Source organism: Hemitrygon akajei, chromosome 25 (assembly GCF_048418815.1).
Source record: "Hemitrygon akajei chromosome 25, sHemAka1.3, whole genome shotgun sequence".
Lineage (NCBI taxonomy): Eukaryota > Metazoa > Chordata > Chondrichthyes > Myliobatiformes > Dasyatidae > Hemitrygon > Hemitrygon akajei.
Window position 1 is genome coordinate 18242658 of NC_133148.1, and position 21652 is coordinate 18264309.

Below are 21652 nucleotides of genomic sequence, written 5' to 3' on the forward strand. Positions count from 1 at the left end.
CACCTACATTCAGTCCACCAGAACAAGCAGGATCTCCCAGTGGCCACGCATTTTAATTCCACGTCCCATTCCCATTCTGATATGTCTATCCATGGCCTCCTCTACTGTCAAGATGAAGCCACACTCAGGTTGGAGGAACAACACCTTACATTCCATCTGGGTAGCCTCCAACCTCATGGCATGAACATCAATTTCTCAAACTTCCAGTAATGACCCCCCCCCCACCATTCCGCATCCCCCTTTCCCTCTCTTACCTTACCTCCTCGCCCACCCATCGCCTCCCTCCAGTGATCCTCCTCGCCCCCTTTCTTCAAAGGTACATTTAATGTCAGAGAAACGTATACAATGTACATCCTGAAATGCTTTTTCTTCACAACCACCCACGAAAACAGAGGAAATTGGGAATAAAGGGGACCTTTTCAGGTTGGCTGTTGTTAGTGTTCCACAGGGACACTACTACTACAGCAGTGTACAGAGTACAGTTCACTACTACAGTTTGGTCTTCTACTTTTCATGTTGTATGTCAGAATTGATGGTTTTGTGGCCAGGTACATTCTCCCTGGCATCGACCTCCCTCCTGGCACTTAACCCTGCAAGCAGAACAAGTGCTACCCCTGCCTATTCACCTTCTCCCTCACCACCATCCTTCCAGGTGGGGCAACTACGTGCAAGTCTACCAGCATCACCGACTGTGTCCAGACCCCCTCCACACTGGTGAGACCTGACGTAGACTGAGGGACCACTCACACCATCCGCAACAGGGAGGACTTACTGGTGGCCAAACATTTAAAATTCTAGAGATAGGGAGGGAGGTAAAAGAGGTGGGGGCGTGGCACTGCTGATCAGAGATAGTGTCACGGCTGCAGAAAAGGAGGAAGTCATGGAGGGATTGTCTACAGAGTCTGTGTGGGTGGAGGTTAGGAACAGGAAGGGGTCAATAACTCTACCTGGGTGTTTTTTATAGACCACCTAATAGTAACAGGAACATCAAGGAGCAGGTAGGGAGGCAGATACTGGAAGGGAGTAATAATAAGAGGGTTGTTGTGTTGGGAGATTTTAATTTCCCAAATATTGATTGGCATCTCCCTAGAGCAAGGGGTTTAGATGGGGTGGAGTTTGTTAGGTGTATTCAGGAAGGTTTCTTGACACAATATGTAGGTAAGCCTACAAGAGGAGAGGCTGTACTTGACCTGGTATTGGGAAATGAACCTGGTCAGGTGTCAGATCTTAGTGGGAGAGCATTTTGGAGATAGTGATCACAATTCTATCTCCTTTACCATAGCATTGGAGAGGGATAGAAGCAGATAAGTTAGGGAAATGTTTAATTGGAGTAAGGGGAAATATGAGGCTACCAGGCAGGAACTTGGAAGCATAAATTGGAAACAGATGTTCTCAGGGAAACGTACGGAAGTAATGTGGCAAATGTTCAGGGGATGTTTGCGTGGGGTTCTGAGTAGGTACGTTCCAATGAGACATGGAATGGATGATAGGGTACAAGATCAGTGGTGTACAAAGACTGTTGTAAATCTCGTCAAGAAGAAAAGAAGAGCTTACAAAACATTCAAAATACTAGGTAATCATAGGAATCTAGAAGATTAGATTAAGCTCCATAGGTAGGAGCTTCAGAAATGAAGTTAGGAGAGCCAGAAGGGGCCATGAGAAGGCCTTGGTGGACAGAGTTAAGGAAAACCCCAAGGCATTCTACAAGTATGTGAAGAGCAAGAGGATAACATGTGAGAGAATAGGACCAATCAATTGTAACAGTGAAGAAGTGTGTTTGGAACTGAAGGAAATAGCAGAGGTTCTTAATGAATACTTTGCTTCAGTATTCACTATGGAAAGGGGTCTTGGCGATTGTAGGGATAACTTACAGTGGTCTGAAAAGCTTCATGTAGATATTAAAGAAGAGGACGTGCTGGAGCTTTTGGAAAGCATCAAGTTGAATAAGTAACTGGGACTGGATGAGTTATACCCCAGGCTACTGTGGGAAGCTAGGGAGGAGATTATTGAACCTCTGACAATGATCTTTCCATCATCAATGAGGACGGGAGAGGTTCCGGAGGATTGGAGGGTTGCAGGTGTTGTTCCCTTATTCAAGAAAGGGAGTAGGGACAGCCCAGGAAATTATAGGCCAGTGAGTCTTACTTCAGTGGTTGGTAAGCTGACGGAGAAGATCCTGAGAGGCAGGATTTATGAATATTTGGAGAGGCATAATATGATTAGGAATAGTCACCATGGCTTTGTCAAAGGCAGGTCGTGCCTTACGAGACTTACTGAATTTTTTGAGGATGTGACTGAACACATTGATGAAGGAAGAGCAGTAGATGTAGTGTATATGGATTTTAGCAAGGCACTTGATAAGGTACCCCATATAAGGCTTATTGAGAAAGTAAGGAGGCATGGGATCAAAGGGTACATTGCTTTGTGGATCCAGAACTGGCTTGCCCACAGAAGGCAAAGAGTCGTAGATGGGTCATATTCTGCATGGAGGCCGGTGACCAGTGGTGTGCCTCAGGGATCTGTTCTGGGACTCCTACTCGCTGTGATTTTTATAAATGACCTGGATGAGGAAGTGGAAGGATGCGTTAGTAAATTTGCTGATGACACAAAGGTTGGAGGTGTTGTGGATAGTGTGGAGGGCTGTCAGAGGTTACAGCGGGATATCAATAGGATGCAAAACTGGGCTGAGAAGTGGCAGATGGAGTTCAACCCAGATAAGTGTGAAGTGGTTCATTTTGGTAGGGCAAATATGATGACAGAATATAGCATTAATGGTAAGACTCTTGACAGTGTGGAGGATCAGAGGGATCTTGGGATCCGAGTCCATTGGACACGCAAAGCTGCTGAGCTTTGGAAAGCTCACAGATTGGACTCTGTGGTTAAGAAGGCATACGTGCATTGGCCTTCATCAGTCGTGGGATTGAGCTTAAGAGCCGAGAGGTAATGTTGCAGCTATATAGAACCCTGGTCAGACCCCACTTGGAGTACTGTGCTCAGTTCTGGTTGCCTCACTACAGGAAGGATGTGGAAGCCATAGAAAGGGTGCAGAGGAGATTTACAAGGATGTTTCCTGGATTGGGGAGCATGCCTTACGAGAATAGGTTGAGTGAACTCGGCCTTTCCTCCTTGGAGCGACGGAGGATGAGAGGTGACCTGATAGAGGTGTATAAGATGATGAGAGGCATTGATCGTACGGATAGTCAGAGGCTTTTCCCCAGGGCTGAAACGGCTATCACGAGAGGGCATAGTTTTAAGGTGCTTGGAAGTAGGTACAGAGGAGATGTCAGGGGTAAGCTTTTTATGCAGAGAGTGGTGAGTGCGTGGAATGGGCTGCCGGTGGTGGAGGTGGAAACGATAGGGCCTTTTTGGCTACATGAAGCTTAGTAAAATAGAGGGTATAGGTAGTTCTAAGGTAGGGGCATGTTCAGCACAGCTTTGTGGGCTGTAGGTTTTTCTATGTTTCGACTCCCTAATCCCATTCTTACATGTCAGCCCATGACCTCGTCCCCTGGTGCAATGAGGCTGCTCTGAAGTTGGAGGAGCAACACCTCATATTCCGTTTGGATAGCCTCCCAACCTGATGGCACAAACATTGATTTCTCCCCCCATTTCCCATTCTGGCTTCTCTCTTACTCCTTCTCCTCCACACCTGCCCATCACCCCCCCCCCCCCCAGTGTCCCTCCTCCTTCCCTATCACCTGCCCATAACCCCCCCCCCAGTGTCCCTCCTCCTTCCCTATCACCTGCCCATCACCCCCCCAGTGTCCCTCCTCCTTCCCTATCACCTGCCCATAACCCCCCCCCCAGTGTCCCTCCTCCTTCCCTATCACCTGCCCATCACCCCCCCAGTGTCCCTCCTCCTTCCCTATCACCTGCCCATCACCCCCCCAGTGTCCCTCCTCCTTCCCTATCACCTGCCCATCACCCCCCCAGTGTCCCTCCTCCTTCCCTATCACCTGCCCATCACCCCCCCAGTGTCCCTCCTCCTTCCCTTTGTCCCATATCACCCATATCACCTGCCCATCACCCCCCCAGTGTCCCTCCTCCTTCCCTATCACCTGCCCATCACCCCCCCAGTGTCCCTCCTCCTTCCCTTTGTCCCATATCACCCATATCACCTGCCCATCACCCCCCCAGTGTCCCTCCTCCTTCCCTTTGTCCCATATCACCCATATCACCTGCCCATCAGCCCCCCAGTGTCCCTCCTCCTTCCCTTTGTCCCATATCACCCATATCACCTGCCCATCACCCCCCCAGTGTCCCTCCTCCTTCCCTATCACCTGCCCATCACCCCCCAGTGTCCCTCCTCCTTCCCTTTGTCCCATATCACCTGCCCATCACCCCCCCAGTGTCCCTCCTCCTTCCCTATCACCTGCCCATCACCCCCCAGTGTCCCTCCTCCTTCCCTATCACCTGCCCATCACCCCCCCAGTGTCCCTCCTCCTTCCCTATCACCTGCCCATCACCCCCCAGTGTCCCTCCTCCTTCCCTATCACCTGCCCATAACCCCCCCCCAGTGTCCCTCCTCCTTCCCTATCACCTGCCCATAACCCCCCCCCAGTGTCCCTCCTCCTTCCCTATCACCTGCCCATCACACCCCCCCAGTGTCCCTCCTCCTTCCCTTTGTCCGATGTTCTACTCTGCTCTCCTGTCAGATTTCTTCTTCATTCCTTTAGCTTTTCCACCCATTGCCTCCCAGCTTCTCACCATCCTCCCTCCCCACCCACCTACCTTCCCCCTCACCTGACCTCACCTCTCACAATCCTGCTTGTACTCCTTCCCCTTCCTTTCCGGTCTGACCTCAGCTCGAAAGGTTGACTCTTTATTCCTGCCTGACTTGCTGAATTCCTCCAGCATCTTATGTGTCGTACTTCCTAAATCATGGCATGATTGCTGGACACAGATTCTTACCTCTCACAATTTCCTATTTGAAAGCCTCGGTCGTATTTCTTGCCCTGATCATTTGTAACCTTGTTTTACAGGGGAGGACTCGGTGGACGTGAAACAAAACTGGTGCAGACCACTGACCTGTGAGAAACGGTTGCCAGTTCAGTCTCTGTGGAAGAAATGCAAAGTTCTAGTGTAAATGTCGGTGCTGCTGCTGTGAGAGTGTCGCGGTTCAGCGTGTGGAAAGTGTGTTGACTGGTTACAGACCCAGAGAGATCACAGCGTCTGCGTTACTGCCTGCGGTTCTGGATTCGACTGACAGTGCACCCTGGAGGAGAACAGAGAAGCACGTAACGCAGAGAAACCTTGCAAGTGTGAGGACTGTGGGAAGGGATTCAGTTACCCGTACCAACTGGAAACTCACCGGCGGACCCACACGGGGGAGAGGCCGTTCATCTGCTCCGTGTGCGGGAAGGGATTCGCCCAATCGTCCCACCTGCTAACGCACCGGCGGGTTCACACGGGGGAGAGGCCGTTCACCTGCTCCGTGTGCGGGAAGGGGTTCACCCACTCGTCCCCTCTCCGGACGCACCAGCTGATTCACACCGGGGAGAAGCCGTTCAAATGCTCGGACTGCGCGGACAGCTTCAAGAGCTCGGCAGAGCTGGTGAGACACCGGCGGGTTCACACCGGGGAGCGGCCGTTCACCTGCTCGCTGTGCAGGAAGGGCTTCACCCAGTCGTCCGACCTGCTGACGCATCACCGGGTCCACACCGGGGAGAGGCCATTCACCTGCACCGTCTGCGAGAAAGCGTTCACCCTGGTCGGCAATCTGCTGAGGCACCAGCGGGTCCACACCGGCGAGAGGCCGTACATCTGCAGCGTCTGTAGGAAGGGGTTCACCCAACACTCCAGCCTGCTGACGCATCAGCGGCTTCACACCGGGGAGAGGCCCTTCACCTGCGCTGTGTGCGGGAAGGGATTCACTCAGTCGTCCAACCTCCTGACACACCAGAGAGTTCACATGTGACTGCGGGAGCTGGCCGTTGTATCTCGGACAGAACCACGTTCATTCTGTTAGGTGGACTTCACTTCCAATGTTAATTCTCCAATCTAAACTGGAATAGGGTTTAATGCTGAATGTACATGGTCAATAAATGAGCAGGGTTTTTAAAAAATCGTCACTCTGCGTTACGTGAGCGCAAAGGAAAACAGTGATCTGATGCAGCATAAAGAAAACAATTAAAAAACACAGTAAATTTAAATTCAAAAGCAAAATCCCACAAAACACAATGTACAGCTGGTTGTCCATTTCTCCAGTGATGTGGGTGGAGTGGAGCTGAGGTGGGTGACTGGGTGGAGGTGTTGCTTGGGGGAAGTAACTGTTTTTGAGTCTGGTGGTCCTGGCCTTAATGCCTGCACAGCCTCGTCCCTGATGGGAGTGGGACAAACAGACCTTGATCGGGGACTCAGCAGGTCGGGCAGCATCCACTGAAATGAGCAGTCAACGTTCCAGGCCGAGACCTTTCGCCAGGCGTCCTGACGTAGAGTCTCGGCCCGAAACATTGACTGCTGGTTTCGACGGATGCTGCCTGACCTGCTGAGTTCATCCAGCTTGTTTGTAGGTGTTGATTTGACCACAGCATCTGCAGTGTACTTTGTGTTTCCTAGTCCTTGATCAAGGCGGGTGGGATCATTCATCAGATTGCCGGCCCATTTCCTGGCAGCTTTATGTCTCCGTGCCCTTTGTGACGGGTAGGATGGTGTCGGTGTACGTGTCCGTGCCCTTTGTGACGGGTAGGACGGTGTCGGTGTATGTCTCCGTGCCCTTTGTGACGGGTAGGACGGTGTCGGTGTAGGTCTCCGTGCCCTTTGTGACGGGTAGGACGGTGTCGGTGTAGGTGTCCGTGCCCTTTGTGACGGGTAGGACGTTGTCGGTGTAGGTGTCCGTGCCCTTTGTGACGGGTAGGACGTTGTCGGTGTAGGTGTCCGTGCCCTTTGTGACGGGTAGGACGGTGTCGGTGTATGTCTCCGTGCCCTTTGTGACGGGTAGGACGTTGTCGGTGTAGGTGTCCGTGCCCTTTGTGACGGGTAGGATGGTGTCGGTGTAGGTGTCCGTGCCCTTTGTGACGGGTAGGACGGTGTCGGTGTATGTCTCCGTGCCCTTTGTGACGGGTAGGACGTTGTCGGTGTAGGTGTCCGTGCCCTTTGTGACGGGTAGGATGGTGTCGGTGTAGGTGTCCGTGCCCTTTGTGACGGGTAGGACGGTGTCGGTGTACGTGTCCGTGCCCTTTGTGACGGGTAGGACGGTGTCGGTGTACGTGTCCGTGCCCTTTGTGACGGGTAGGATGGTGTCGGTGTAGGTGTCCGTGCCCTTTGTGACGGGTAGGACGGTGTCGGTGTATGTCTCCGTGCCCTTTGTGACGGGTAGGACGTTGTCGGTGTAGGTGTCCGTGCCCTTTGTGACGGGTAGGACGGTGTCGGTGTAGGTGTCCCTGCCCTTTGTGACGGGTAGGATGGTGTCGGTGTAGGTGTCCGTGCCCTTTGTGACGGGTAGGACGGTGTCGGTGTAGGTGTCCGTGCCCTTTGTGACGGGTAGGACGGTGTCGGTGTAGGTCTCCGTGCCCTTTGTGACGGGTAGGACGGTGTCGGTGTAGGTGTCCGTGCCCTTTGTGACGGGTAGGACGGTGTCGGTGTAGGTGTCCGTGCCCTTTGTGACGGGTAGGACGGTGTCGGTGTAGGTGTCCGTGCCCTTTGTGACGGGTAGGACGGTGTCGGTGTAGGTGTCCCTGCCCTTTGTGACGGGTAGGATGGTGTCGGTGTAGGTGTCCGTGCCCTTTGTGACGGGTAGGACGGTGTCGGTGTAGGTGTCCGTGCCCTTTGTGACGGGTAGGACGGTGTCGGTGTAGGTCTCCGTGCCCTTTGTGACGGGTAGGACGGTGTCGGTGTAGGTGTCCGTGCCCTTTGTGACGGGTAGGACGGTGTCGGTGTAGGTGTCCGTGCCCTTTGTGACGGGTAGGACGGTGTCGGTGTAGGTGTCCGTGCCCTTTGTGACGGGTAGGACGGTGTCGGTGTACGTGTCCGTGCCCTTTGTGACGGGTAGGACGGTGTCGGTGTACGTGTCCGTGCCATTTGTGACGGGTAGGACGGTGTCGGTGTACGTGTCCGTGCCCTTTGTGACGGGTAGGATGGTGTCGGTGTACGTGTCCGAGCCCTTTGTGACGGGTAGGACGGTGTCGGTGTAGGTGTCCGTGCCCTTTGTGACGGGTAGGACGGTGTCGGTGTAGGTGTCCGTGCCCTTTGTGACGGGTAGGACGGTGTCGGTGTACGTGTCCGTGCCCTTTGTGACGGGTAGGATGGTGTCGGTGTAGGTGTCCGTGCCCTTTGTGACGGGTAGGACGGTGTCGGTGTAGGTGTCCGTGCCCTTTGTGACGGGTAGGACGGTGTCGGTGTAGATATCCGTGCCCTTTGTGACGGGTAGGACGGTGTCGGTGTAGGTGTCCGTGCCCTTTGTGACGGGTAGGACGGTGTCGGTGTAGGTGTCCGTGCCCTTTGTGACGGGTAGGACGGTGTCGGTGTAGGTGTCCGTGCCCTTTGTGACGGGTAGGACGGTGTCGGTGTACGTGTCCGTGCCCTTTGTGACGGGTAGGACGGTGTCGGTGTACGTGTCCGTGCCCTTTGTGACGGGTAGGACGGTGTCGGTGTACGTGTCCGTGCCCTTTGTGACGGGTAGGATGGTGTCGGTGTAGGTGTCCGTGCCCTTTGTGACGGGTAGGACGGTGTCGGTGTAGGTGTCCGTGCCCTTTGTGACGGGTAGGACGGTGTCGGTGTACGTGTCCGTGCCCTTTGTGACGGGTAGGACGGTGTCGGTGTAGGTGTCCGTGCCCTTTGTGACGGGTAGGACGGTGTCGGTGTACGTGTCCGTGCCCTTTGTGACGGGTAGGACGGTGTCGGTGTAGGTGTCCGTGCCCTTTGTGACGGGTAGGACGGTGTCGGTGTAGGTGTCCGTGCCCTTTGTGACGGGTAGGACGGTGTCGGTGTAGGTGTCCGTGCCCTTTGTGACGGGTAGGACGGTGTCGGTGTACGTGTCCGTGCCCTTTGTGACGGGTAGGACGGTGTCGGTGTACGTGTCCGTGCCCTTTGTGACGGGTAGGATGGTGTCGGTGTAGGTGTCCGTGCCCTTTGTGACGGGTAGGACGGTGTCGGTGTACGTGTCCGTGCCCTTTGTGATGGGTAGGACGGTGTCGGTGTACGTGTCCGTGCCCTTTGTGACGGGTAGGACGGTGTCGGTGTAGGTGTCCGTGCCCTTTGTGACGGGTAGGACGGTGTCGGTGTAGGTGTCCGTGCCCTTTGTGACGGGTAGGACGGTGTCGGTGTAGGTCTCCGTGCCCTTTGTGACGGGTAGAACGGTGTCGGTGTACGTGTCCGTGCCCTTTGTGACGGGTAGGATGGTGTCGGTGTAGGTGTCCGTGCCCTTTGTGACGGGTAGGACGGTGTCGGTGTAGGTGTCCGTGCCCTTTGTGACGGGTAGGACGGTGTCGGTGTACGTGTCCGTGCCCTTTGTGACGGGTAGGACGGTGTCGGTGTAGGTGTCCGTGCCCTTTGTGACGGGTAGGACGGTGTCGGTGTACGTGTCCGTGCCCTTTGTGACGGGTAGGACGGTGTCGGTGTAGGTGTCCGTGCCCTTTGTGACGGGTAGGATGGTGTAGGTGTACGTGTCCGTGCCCTTTGTGACGGGTAGGACGGTGTCGGTGTACGTGTCCGTGCCCTTTGTGACGGGTAGGATGGTGTCGGTGTAGGTGTCCGTGCCCTTTGTGACGGGTAGGACGGTGTCGGTGTAGGTGTCCGTGCCCTTTGTGACGGGTAGGACGGTGTCGGTGTACGTGTCCGTGCCCTTTGTGACGGGTAGGACGGTGTCGGTGTAGGTGTCCGTGCCCTTTGTGACGGGTAGGACGGTGTCGGTGTAGGTGTCCGTGCCCTTTGTGACGGGTAGGATGGTGTAGGTGTACGTGTCCGTGCCCTTTGTGACGGGTAGGACGGTGTCGGTGTACGTGTCCGTGCCCTTTGTGACGGGTAGGACGGTGTCGGTGTAGGTGTCCGTCCCCTTTGTGACGGGTAGGACGGTGTCGGTGTACGTGTCCGTGCCCTTTGTGACGGGTAGGACGGTGTCGGTGTACGTGTCCGTGCCCTTTGTGACGGGTAGGACGGTGTCGGTGTAGGTGTCCGTGCCCTTTGTGACGGGTAGGATGGTGTCGGTGTAGGTCTCCGTGCCCTTTGTGACGGGTAGAACGGTGTCGGTGTACGTGTCCGTGCCCTTTGTGACGGGTAGGACGGTGTCGGTGTACGTGTCCGTGCCCTTTGTGACGGGTAGGACGGTGTCGGTGTAGGTGTCCGTGCCCTTTGTGACGGGTAGGACGGTGTCGGTGTACGTGTCCGTGCCCTTTGTGACGGGTAGTATGGTGTCGGTGTACGTGTCCGTGCCCTTTGTGACGGGTAGGATGGTGTCGGTGTACGTGTCCGTGCCCTTTGTGACGGGTAGTATGGTGTCGGTGTAGGTGTCCGTGCCCTTTGTGACGGGTAGTATGGTGTCGGTGTACGTGTCCGTGCCCTTTGTGACGGGTAGTATGGTGTCGGTGTACGTGTCCGTGCCCTTTGTGACGGGTAGTATGGTGTCGGTGTACGTGTCCGTGCCCTTTGTGACGGGTAGTATGGTGTCGGTGTACGTGTCCGTGCCCTTTGTGACGGGTAGTATGGTGTCGGTGTACGTGTCCGTGCCCTTTGTGACGGGTAGTATGGTGTCGGTGTACGTGTCCGTGCCCTTTGTGACGGGTAGTATGGTGTCGGTGTACGTGTCCGTGCCCTTTGTGACGGGTAGTATGGTGTCGGTGTACGTGTCCGTGCCCTTTGTGACGGGTAGTATGGTGTCGGTGTACGTGTCCGTGCCCTTTGTGACGGGTAGTATGGTGTCGGTGTAGGTGTCCGTGCCCTTTGTGACGGGTATGGTGGTGTCGGTGTAGGTGTCCGTGCCCTTTGTGACGGGTAGGACGGTGTCGGTGTAGGTGTCCGTGCCCTTTGTGACGGGTAGGACGGTGTCGGTGTAGGTGTCCGTGCCCTTTGTGACGGGTTGGACGGTGTCGGTGTAGGTGTCCGTCCCCTTTGTGACGGGTAGGACGGTGTCGGTGTAGGTGTCCGTGCCCTTTGTGACGGGTAGGACGGTGTCGGTGTAGGTGTCCGTGCCCTTTGTGACGGGTAGGACGGTGTCGGTGTAGGTCTCCGTGCCCTTTGTGATGGGTAGGACGGTGTCGGTGTAGGTGTCCGTGCCCTTTGTGACGGGTAGGACGGTGTCGGTGTACGTGTCCGTGCCCTTTGTGACGGGTAGGACGGTGTCGGTGTACGTGTCCGTGCCCTTTGTGACGGGTAGGACGGTGTCGGTGTAGGTGTCCGTGCCCTTTGTGACGGGTAGGACGGTGTCGGTGTAGGTGTCCGTGCCCTTTGTGACGGGTAGGACGGTGTCGGTGTAGGTGTCCGTGCCCTTTGTGACGGGTAGGACGGTGTCGGTGTAGGTGTCCGTGCCCTTTGTGACGGGTAGGACGGTGTCGGTGTACGTGTCCGTGCCCTTTGTGACGGGTAGGACGGTGTCGGTGTAGGTGTCCGTGCCCTTTGTGACGGGTAGGACGGTGTCGGTGTAGGTGTCCGTGCCCTTTGTGACGGGTAGGACGGTGTCGGTGTAGGTCTCCGTGCCCTTTGTGATGGGTAGGACGGTGTCGGTGTAGGTGTCCGTGCCCTTTGTGACGGGTAGGACGGTGTCGGTGTACGTGTCCGTGCCCTTTGTGACGGGTAGGACGGTGTCGGTGTAGGTGTCCGTGCCCTTTGTGACGGGTAGGACGGTGTCGGTGTAGGTGTCCGTCCCCTTTGTGACGGGTAGGACGGTGTCGGTGTAGGTGTCCGTGCCCTTTGTGACGGGTAGGACGGTGTCGGTGTAGGTGTCCGTGCCCTTTGTGACGGGTAGGACGGTGTCGGTGTAGGTCTCCGTGCCCTTTGTGATGGGTAGGACGGTGTCGGTGTAGGTGTCCGTGCCCTTTGTGACGGGTAGGACGGTGTCGGTGTAGGTGTCCGTGCCCTTTGTGACGGGTAGGATGGTGTCGGTGTAGGTGTCCGTGCCCTTTGTGACGTGTAGGACGGTGTCGATGTAGGTGTCCGTGCCCTTTGTGACGGGTAGGACGGTGTCGGTGTACGTGTCCGTGCCCTTTGTGACGGGTAGGACGGTGTCGGTGTAGGTGTCCGTGCCCTTTGTGACGGGTAGGACGGTGTCGGTGTACGTGTCCGTGCCCTTTGTGACGGGTAGGACGGTGTCGGTGTACGTGTCCGTGCCCTTTGTGACGGGTAGGACGGTGTCGGTGTAGGTGTCCGTGCCCTTTGTGACGGGTAGGACGGTGTCGGTGTAGGTGTCCGTGCCCTTTGTGACGGGTAGGACGGTGTCGGTGTAGGTGTCCGTGCCCTTTGTGACGGGTAGGACGGTGTCGGTGTAGGTGTCCGTCCCCTTTGTGACGGGTAGGACGGTGTCGGTGTAGGTGTCCGTGCCCTTTGTGACGGGTAGGACGGTGTCGGTGTAGGTGTCCGTGCCCTTTGTGACGGGTAGGACGGTGTCGGTGTAGGTCTCCGTGCCCTTTGTGATGGGTAGGACGGTGTCGGTGTAGGTGTCCGTGCCCTTTGTGACGGGTAGGACGGTGTCGGTGTACGTGTCCGTGCCCTTTGTGACGGGTAGGACGGTGTCGGTGTACGTGTCCGTGCCCTTTGTGACGGGTAGGACGGTGTCGGTGTAGGTGTCCGTGCCCTTTGTGACGGGTAGGACGGTGTCGGTGTAGGTGTCCGTGCCCTTTGTGACGGGTAGGACGGTGTCGGTGTAGGTGTCCGTGCCCTTTGTGACGGGTAGGACGGTGTCGGTGTAGGTGTCCGTGCCCTTTGTGACGGGTAGGACGGTGTCGGTGTAGGTGTCCGTGCCCTTTGTGACGGGTAGGACGGTGTCGGTGTAGGTGTCCGTGCCCTTTGTGACGGGTAGGACGGTGTCGGTGTAGGTGTCCGTGCCCTTTGTGACGGGTAGGACGGTGTCGGTGTAGGTGTCCGTGCCCTTTGTGACGGGTAGGACGGTGTCGGTGTAGGTGTCCGTGCCCTTTGTGACGGGTAGGACGGTGTCGGTGTACGTGTCCGTGCCCTTTGTGACGGGTAGGACGGTGTCGGTGTACGTGTCCGTGCCCTTTGTGACGGGTAGGACGGTGTCGGTGTACGTGTCCGTGCCCTTTGTGACGGGTAGGACGGTGTCGGTGTACGTGTCCGTGCCCTTTGTGACGGGTAGGACGGTGTCAGTGTACGTGTCCGTGCCCTTTGTGACGGGTAGGACGGTGTCGGTGTACGTGTCCGTGCCCTTTGTGACGGGTAGGACGGTGTCGGTGTACGTGTCCGTGCCCTTTGTGACGGGTAGGACGGTGTCGGTGTAGGTGTCCGTGCCCTTTGTGACGGGTAGGACGGTGTCGGTGTAGGTGTCCGTGCCCTTTGTGACGGGTAGGACGGTGTCGGTGTAGGTGTCCGTGCCCTTTGTGACGGGTAGGACGGTGTCGGTGTACGTGTCCGTGCCCTTTGTGACGGGTAGGACGGTGTCGGTGTAGGTGTCCGTGCCCTTTGTGACGGGTAGGACAGTGTCGGTGTACGTGTCCGAGCCCTTTGTGACGGGTAGGACGGTGTCGGTGTAGGTCTCCGTGCCCTTTGTGACGGGTAGGACGGTGTCGGTGTAGGTGTCCGTGCCCTTTGTGACGGGTAGGACGGTGTCGGTGTACGTGTCGGTGCCCTTTGTGACGGGTAGGACGGTGTCGGTGTATGTGTCCGTGCCCTTTGTGACGGGTAGGACGGTGTCGGTGTACGTGTCCGTGCCCTTTGTGACGGGTAGGACGGTGTCGGTGTACGTGTCCGTGCCCTTTGTGACGGGTAGGACGGTGTCGGTGTAGGTGTCCGTGCCCTTTGTGACGGGTAGGACGGTGTCGGTGTACGTGTCCGTGCCCTTTGTGACGGGTAGGACGGTGTCGGTGTACGTGTCCGTGCCCTTTGTGACGGGTAGGACGGTGTCGGTGTACGTGTCCGTGCCCTTTGTGACGGGTAGGACGGTGTCGGTGTACGTGTCCGTGCCCTTTGTGACGGGTAGGACGGTGTCGGTGTAGGTGTCCGTGCCCTTTGTGACGGGTAGGACGGTGTCGGTGTAGGTGTCCGTGCCCTTTGTGACGGGTAGGACGGTGTCGGTGTACGTGTCCGTGCCCTTTGTGACGGGTAGGACGGTGTCGGTGTAGGTGTCCGTGCCCTTTGTGACGGGTAGGACGGTGTCGGTGTACGTGTCCGTGCCCTTTGTGACGGGTAGGACGGTGTCGGTGTACGTGTCCGTGCCCTTTGTGACGGGTAGGACGGTGTCGGTGTAGGTGTCCGTGCCCTTTGTGACGGGTAGGACGGTGTCGGTGTAGGTGTCCGTGCCCTTTGTGACGGGTAGGACGGTATCGGTGTAGGTGTCCGTGCCCTTTGTGACGGGTAGGACGGTGTCGGTGTAGGTGTCCGTGCCCTTTGTGACGGGTAGGACGGTGTCGGTGTAGGTGTCCGTGCCCTTTGTGACGGGTAGGACGGTGTCGGTGTAGGTGTCCGTGCCCTTTGTGACGGGTAGGACGGTGTCGGTGTAGGTGTCCGTGCCCTTTGTGACGGGTAGGACGGTGTCGGTGTAGGTGTCCGTGCCCTTTGTGACGGGTAGGACGGTGTCGGTGTAGGTGTCCGTGCCCTTTGTGACGGGTAGGACGGTGTCGGTGTAGGTGTCCGTGCCCTTTGTGACTGGTAGGACGGTGTCGGTGTAGGTGTCCGTGCCCTTTGTGACGGATAGGACGGTGTCGGTGTAGGTGTCCGTGCCCTTTGTGACGGGTAGGACGGTGTCGGTGTACGTGTCCGTGCCCTTTGTGACGGGTAGGACGGTGTCGGTGTAGGTGTCCGTGCCCTTTGTGACGGGTAGGACGGTGTCGGTGTACGTGTCCGTGCCCTTTGTGACGGGTAGGACGGTGTCGGTGTAGGTGTCCGTGCCCTTTGTGACGGGTAGGACGGTGTCGGTGTAGGTGTCCGTGCCCTTTGTGACGGGTAGGACGGTGTCGGTGTAGGTGACCGTGCCCTTTGTGACGGGTAGGACGGTGTCGGTGTAGGTGTCCGTGCCCTTTGTGACGGGTAGGACGGTGTCGGTGTAGGTGTCCGTGCCCTTTGTGACGGGTAGGACGGTGTCGGTGTACGTGTCCGTGCCCTTTGTGACGGGTAGGACGGTGTAGGTGTCCGTGCCCTTTGTGACGGGTAGGACGTTGTCGGTGTACGTGTCCGTGCCCTTTGTGACGGGTAGGACGGTGTAGGTGTCCGTGCCCTTTGTGACGGGTAGGACAGTGTAGGTGTCCGTGCCCTTTGTGACGGGTAGGACGGTGTCGGTGTAGGTGTCCGTGCCCTTTGTGACGGGTAGGACGGTGTCGGTGTACGTGTCCGTGCCCTTTGTGACGGGTAGGACGGTGTAGGTGTCCGTGCCCTTTGTGACGGGTAGGACGTTGTCGGTGTACGTGTCCGTGCCCTTTGTGACGGGTAGGACGGTGTAGGTGTCCGTGCCCTTTGTGACGGGTAGGACGGTGTCGGTGTAGGTGTCCGTGCCCTTTGTGACGGGTAGGACGGTGTCGGTGTACGTGTCCGTGCCCTTTGTGACGGGTAGGACGGTGTCGGTGTAGGTGTCCGTGCCCTTTGTGACGGGTAGGACGGTGTCGGTGTAGGTGTCCGTCCCCTTTGTGACGGGTAGGACGGTGTCGGTGTACGTGTCCGTGCCCTTTGTGACAGGTAGGACGGTGTCGGTGTACGTGTCCGTGCCCTTTGTGACGGGTAGGACGGTGTCGGTGTAGGTGTCCGTGCCCTTTGTGACGGGTAGGACGGTGTAGGTGTACGTGTCCGTGCCCTTTGTGACGGGTAGGACGGTGTCGGTGTAGGTGTCCGTGCCCTTTGTGACGGGTAGGACGGTGTCGGTGTAGGTGTCCGTGCCCTTTGTGATGGGTAGGACGGTGTCGGTGTACGTGTCCGTGCCCTTTGTGACGGGTAGGACGGTGTCGGTGTACGTGTCCGTGCCCTTTGTGACGGGTAGGACGGTGTCGGTGTAGGTGTCCGTGCCCTTTGTGACGGGTAGGATGGTGTCGGTGTAGGTGTCCGTGCCCTTTGTGACGGGTAGGACGGTGTCGGTGTAGGTGTCCGTGCCCTTTGTGACGGGTAGGATGGTGTCGGTGTAGGTGTCCGTGCCCTTTGTGACGGGTAGGATGGTGTCGGTGTAGGTGTCCGTGCCCTTTGTGACGGGTAGGACGGTGTCGGTGTAGGTGTCCGTGCCCTTTGTGACGGGTAGGACGGTGTCGGTGTAGGTGTCCGTGCCCTTTGTGACGGGTAGGACGGTGTCGGTGTAGGTGTCCGTGCCCTTTGTGACGGGTAGGACGGTGTCGGTGTACGTGTCCGTGCCCTTTGTGACGGGTAGGACGGTGTCGGTGTAGGTGTCCGTGCCCTTTGTGACGGGTAGGACGGTGTCGGTGTACGTGTCCGTGCCCTTTGTGACGGGTAGGACGGTGTCGGTGTAGGTGTCCGTGCCCTTTGTGACGGGTAGGACGGTGTCGGTGTAGGTGTCCGTGCCCTTTGTGACGGGTAGGATGGTGTCGGTGTAGGTGTCCGTGCCCTTTGTGACGGGTAGGACGGTGTCGGTGTAGGTGTCCGTGCCCTTTGTGACGGGTAGGATGGTGTCGGTGTAGGTGTCCGTGCCCTTTGTGACGGGTAGGATGGTGTCGGTGTAGGTGTCCGTGCCCTTTGTGACGGGTAGGACGGTGTCGGTGTAGGTGTCCGTGCCCTTTGTGACGGGTAGGATGGTGTCGGTGTACGTGTCCGTGCCCTTTGTGACGGGTAGGACGGTGTCGGTGTAGATGCCCTTTGTGACGGGTAGGACGGTGTCGGTGTAGGTGTCCGTGCCCTTTGTGACGGGTAGGATGGTGTCGGTGTAGGTGTCCGTGCCCTTTGTGACGGGTAGGATGGTGTCGGTGTAGGTGTCCGTGCCCTTTGTGACGGGTAGGACGGTGTCGGTGTAGGTGACCGTGCCCTTTGTGACGGGTAGGACGGTGTCGCTGTAGGTGTCCGTGCCCTTTGTGACGGGTAGGACGGTGTCGGTGTAGGTGTCCGTGCCCTTTGTGACGGGTAGGACGGTGTCGGTGTAGGTGTCCGTGCCCTTTGTGACGGGTAGGACGGTGTCGGTGTCCGTGTCCGTGCCCTTTGTGACGGGTAGGACGGTGTCGGTGTAGGTGTCCGTGCCCTTTGTGACGGGTAGGATGGTGTCGATGTAGGTGTCCGTGCCCTTTGTGACGGGTAGGACGGTGTCGGTGTAGGTGTCCGTGCCCTTTGTGACGGGTAGGACGGTGTCGGTGTACGTGTCCGTGCCCTTTGTGACGGGTAGGACGGTGTCAGTGTACGTGTCCGTGCCCTTTGTGACGGGTAGGACGGTGTCGGTGTACGTGTCCGTGCCCTTTGTGACGGGTAGGACGGTGTCGGTGTAGGTGTCCGTGCCCTTTGTGACGGGTAGGACGGTGTCGGTGTAGGTGTCCGTGCCCTTTGTGACGGGTAGGACGGTGTCGGTGTACGTGTCCGTGCCCTTTGTGACGGGTAGGACGGTGTCGGTGTAGGTGTCCGTGCCCTTTGTGACGGGTAGGACGGTGTCGGTGTAGGTGTCCGTGCCCTTTGTGACGGGTAGGACAGTGTCGGTGTACGTGTCCGTGCCCTTTGTGACGGGTAGAACGGTGTCGGTGTACGTGTCCGTGCCCTTTGTGACGGGTAGGACGGTGTCGGTGTAGGTGTCCGTGCCCTTTGTGACGGGTAGGACGGTGTCGGTGTAGGTGTCCGTGCCCTTTGTGACGGGTAGGACGGTGTCGGTGTAGGTGTCCGTGCCCTTTGTGACGGGTAGGACGGTGTCGGTGTAGGTGTCCGTGCTCTTTGTGACGGGTAGGACGGTGTCGGTGTAGGTGTCCGTGCCCTTTGTGACGGGTAGAACGGTGTCGGTGTACGTGTCCGTGCCCTTTGTGACGGGTAGGAAGGTGTCGGTGTAGGTGTCCGTGCCCTTTGTGACGGGTAGGACGGTGTCGGTGTAGGTGTCCGTGCCCTTTGTGACGGGTAGGAAGGTGTCGGTGTAGGTGTCCGTGCCCTTTGTGACGGGTAGGACGGTGTCGGTGTAGGTGTCCGTGCCCTTTGTGACGGGTAGGAAGGTGTCGGTGTAGGTGTCCGTGCCCTTTGTGACGGGTAGGACGGTGTCGGTGTAGGTGTCCGTGCCCTTTGTGACGGGTAGGAAGGTGTCGGTGTACGTGTCCGTGCCCTTTGTGACGGGTAGGACGGTGTCAGTGTAGGTGTCCGTGCCCTTTGTGACGGGTAGGACGGTGTCGGTGTACGTGTCCGTGCCCTTTGTGACGGGTAGGACGGTGTCGGTGTACGTGTCCGTGCCCTTTGTGACGGGTAGGACGGTGTCGGTGTACGTGTCCGTGCCCTTTGTGACGGGTAGGACGGTGTCGGTGTACGTGTCCGTGCCCTTTGTGACGGGTAGGACGGTGTCGGTGTACGTGTCCGTGCCCTTTGTGACGGGTAGGATGGTGTCGGTGTACGTGTCCGTGCCCTTTGTGACGGGTAGGACGGTGTCGGTGTACGTGTCCGTGCCCTTTGTGACGGGTAGGACGGTGTCGGTGTAGGTCTCCGTGCCCTTTGTGACGGGTAGGACGGTGTCGGTGTACGTGTCCGTGCCCTTTGTGACGGGTAGGACGGTGTCGGTGTAGGTGTCCGTGCCCTTTGTGACGGGTAGGACGGTGTCGGTGTAGGTGTCCGTGCCCTTTGTGACGGGTAGGACGGTGTCGGTGTAGGTGTCCGTGCCCTTTGTGACGGGTAGGACGGTGTCGGTGTACGTGTCCGTGCCCTTTGTGACGGGTAGGACGGTGTCGGTGTAGGTGTCCGTGCCCTTTGTGATGGGTAGGACGGTGTCGGTGTAGGTCTCCGTGCCCTTTGTGACGGGTAGGACGGTGTCGGTGTACGTGTCCGTGCCCTTTGTGACGGGTAGGACGGTGTCGGTGTACGTGTCCGTGCCCTTTGTGACGGGTAGGATGGTGTCGGTGTACGTGTCCGTGCCCTTTGTGACGGGTAGGACGGTGTCGGTGTACGTGTCCGTGCCCTTTGTGACGGGTAGGATGGTGTCGGTGTACGTGTCCGTGCCCTTTGTGACGGGTAGGACGGTGTCGGTGTAGGTGTCCGTGCCCTTTGTGACGGGTAGGATGGTGTCGGTGTACGTGTCCGTGCCCTTTGTGACGGGTAGGACGGTGTCGGTGTAGGTGTCCGTGCCCTTTGTGACGGGTAGGACGGTGTCGGTGTAGGTCTCCGTGCCCTTTGTGACGGGTAGGACGGTGTCGGTGTACGTGTCCGTGCCCTTTGTGACGGGTAGGATGGTGTCGGTGTACGTGTCCGTGCCCTTTGTGACGGGTAGGACGGTGTCGGTGTAGGTGTCCGTGCCCTTTGTGACGGGTAGGATGGTGTCGGTGTACGTGTCCGTGCCCTTTGTGACGGGTAGGATGGTGTCGGTGTACGTGTCCGTGCCCTTTGTGACGGGTAGGACGGTGTCGGTGTAGATGCCCTTTGTGACGGGTAGGACGGTGTCGGTGTAGGTGTCCGTTCCCTTTGTGACGGGTAGGACGGTGTCGGTGTACGTGTCCGTGCCCTTTGTGACGGGTAGGACGGTGTCGGTGTAGGTGTCCGTGCCCTTTGTGACGGGTAGGATGGTGTCGGTGTAGGTGTCCGTGCCCTTTGTGACGGGTAGGACGGTGTCGGTGTACGTGTCCGTGCCCTTTGTGACGGGTAGGATGGTGTCGGTGTACGTGTCCGTGCCCTTTGTGACGGGTAGGATGGTGTCGGTGTACGTGTCCGTGCCCTTTGTGACGGGTAGGACGGTGTCGGTGTAGATGCCCTTTGTGACGGGTAGGACGGTGTCGGTGTAGGTGTCCGTGCCCTTTGTGACGGGTAGGATGGTGTCGGTGTACGTGTCCGTGCCCTTTGTGACGGGTAGGATGGTGTCGGTGTACGTGTCCGTGCCCTTTGTGACGGGTAGGACGGTGTCGGTGTAGATGCCCTTTGTGACGGGTAGGACGGTGTCGGTGTAGATGCCCTTTGTGACGGGTAGGACGGTGTCGGTGTACGTGTCCGTGCCCTTTGTGACGGGTAGGATGGTGTCGGTGTACGTGTCCGTGCCCTTTGTGACGGGTAGGATGGTGTCGGTGTACGTGTCCGTGCCCTTTGTGACGGGTAGGACGGTGTCGGTGTAGATGCCCTTTGTGACGGGTAGGACGGTGTCGGTGTACGTGTCCGTGCCCTTTGTGACGGGTAGGATGGTGTCGGTGTAGGTGTCCGTGCCCTTTGTGACGGGTAGGACGGTGTCGGTGTAGGTGTCCGTGCCCTTTGTGACGGGTAGGACGGTGTCGGTGTAGGTGTCCGTGCCCTTTGTGACGGGTAGGATGGTGTCGGTGTAGGTGTCCGTGCCCTTTGTGACGGGTAGGACGGTGTCGGTGTAGGTGTCCGTGCCCTTTGTGACGGGTAGGACGGTGTCGGTGTACGTGTCCGTGCCCTTTGTGACGGGTAGGACGGTGTCGGTGTAGGTGTCCGTGCCCTTTGTGACGGGTAGGACGGTGTCGGTGTAGGTGTCCGTGCCCTTTGTGACGGGTAGGACGGTGTCGGTGTACGTGTCCGTGCCCTTTGTGACGGGTAGGACGGTGTCGGTGTAGGTGTCCGTGCCCTTTGTGACGGGTAGGACTGTGTCGGTGTAGGTCTCCGTGCCCTTTGTGACGGGTAGGATGGTGTCGGTGTAGGTGTCCGTGCCCTTTGTGACGGGTAGGACGGTGTCGGTGTATGTGTCCGTGCCCTTTGTGTCGGGTAGGATGGTGTCGGTGTACGTGTCCGTGCCCTTTGTGACGGGTAGGATGGTGTCGGTGTAGGTGTCCGTGCCCTTTGTGACGGGTAGGACGGTGTCGGTGTAGGTCTCCGTGCCCTTTGTGACGGGTAGGACGGTGTCGGTGTAGGTGTCCGTGCCCTTTGTGACGGGTAGGACGGTGTCGGTGTACGTGTCCGTGCCCTTTGTGACGGGTAGGACGGTGTCGGTGTACGTGTCGGTGCCCTTTGTGACGGGTAGGATGGTGTCGGTGTATGTCTCCGTGCCCTTTGTGACGGGTAGGACGGTGTCGGTGTACGTGTCCGTGCCCTTTGTGACGGGTAGGACGGTGTCGGTGTAGGTGTCCGTGCCCTTTGTGACGGGTAGGACGGTGTCGGTGTAGGTGTCCGTGCCCTTTGTGACGGGTAGGACGGTGTCGGTGTAGGTGTCCGTGCCCTTTGTGACGGGTAGGACGGTGTCGGTGTACGTGTCCGTGCCCTTTGTGACGGGTAGGACGGTGTCGGTGTAGGTGTCCGTGCCCTTTGTGATGGGTAGGACGGTGTCGGTGTAGGTCTCCGTGCCCTTTGTGACGGGTAGGACGGTGTCGGTGTACGTGTCCGTGCCCTTTGTGACGGGTAGGACGGTGTCGGTGTACGTGTCCGTGCCCTTTGTGACGGGTAGGATGGTGTCGGTGTACGTGTCCGTGCCCTTTGTGACGGGTAGGACGGTGTCGGTGTACGTGTCCGTGCCCTTTGTGAC

At 58.0% G+C, this 21652-nt stretch overlaps 1 protein-coding gene across 1 annotated transcript in view; it reads left to right on the forward strand.

The window, feature by feature from the left end:
* Positions 1-21652, forward strand: part of LOC140716239 (uncharacterized) — a 52588-nt gene that overhangs the window by 2780 nt on the left and 28156 nt on the right. Inside the window, exon 2 of the mRNA XM_073028851.1 lies at positions 5210-5968. Within this exon, the coding sequence (XP_072884952.1) occupies positions 5210-5917 (708 nt within the window). The 3' untranslated portion in view covers positions 5918-5968. The remainder of the gene's footprint in view (positions 1-5209; positions 5969-21652) is intronic.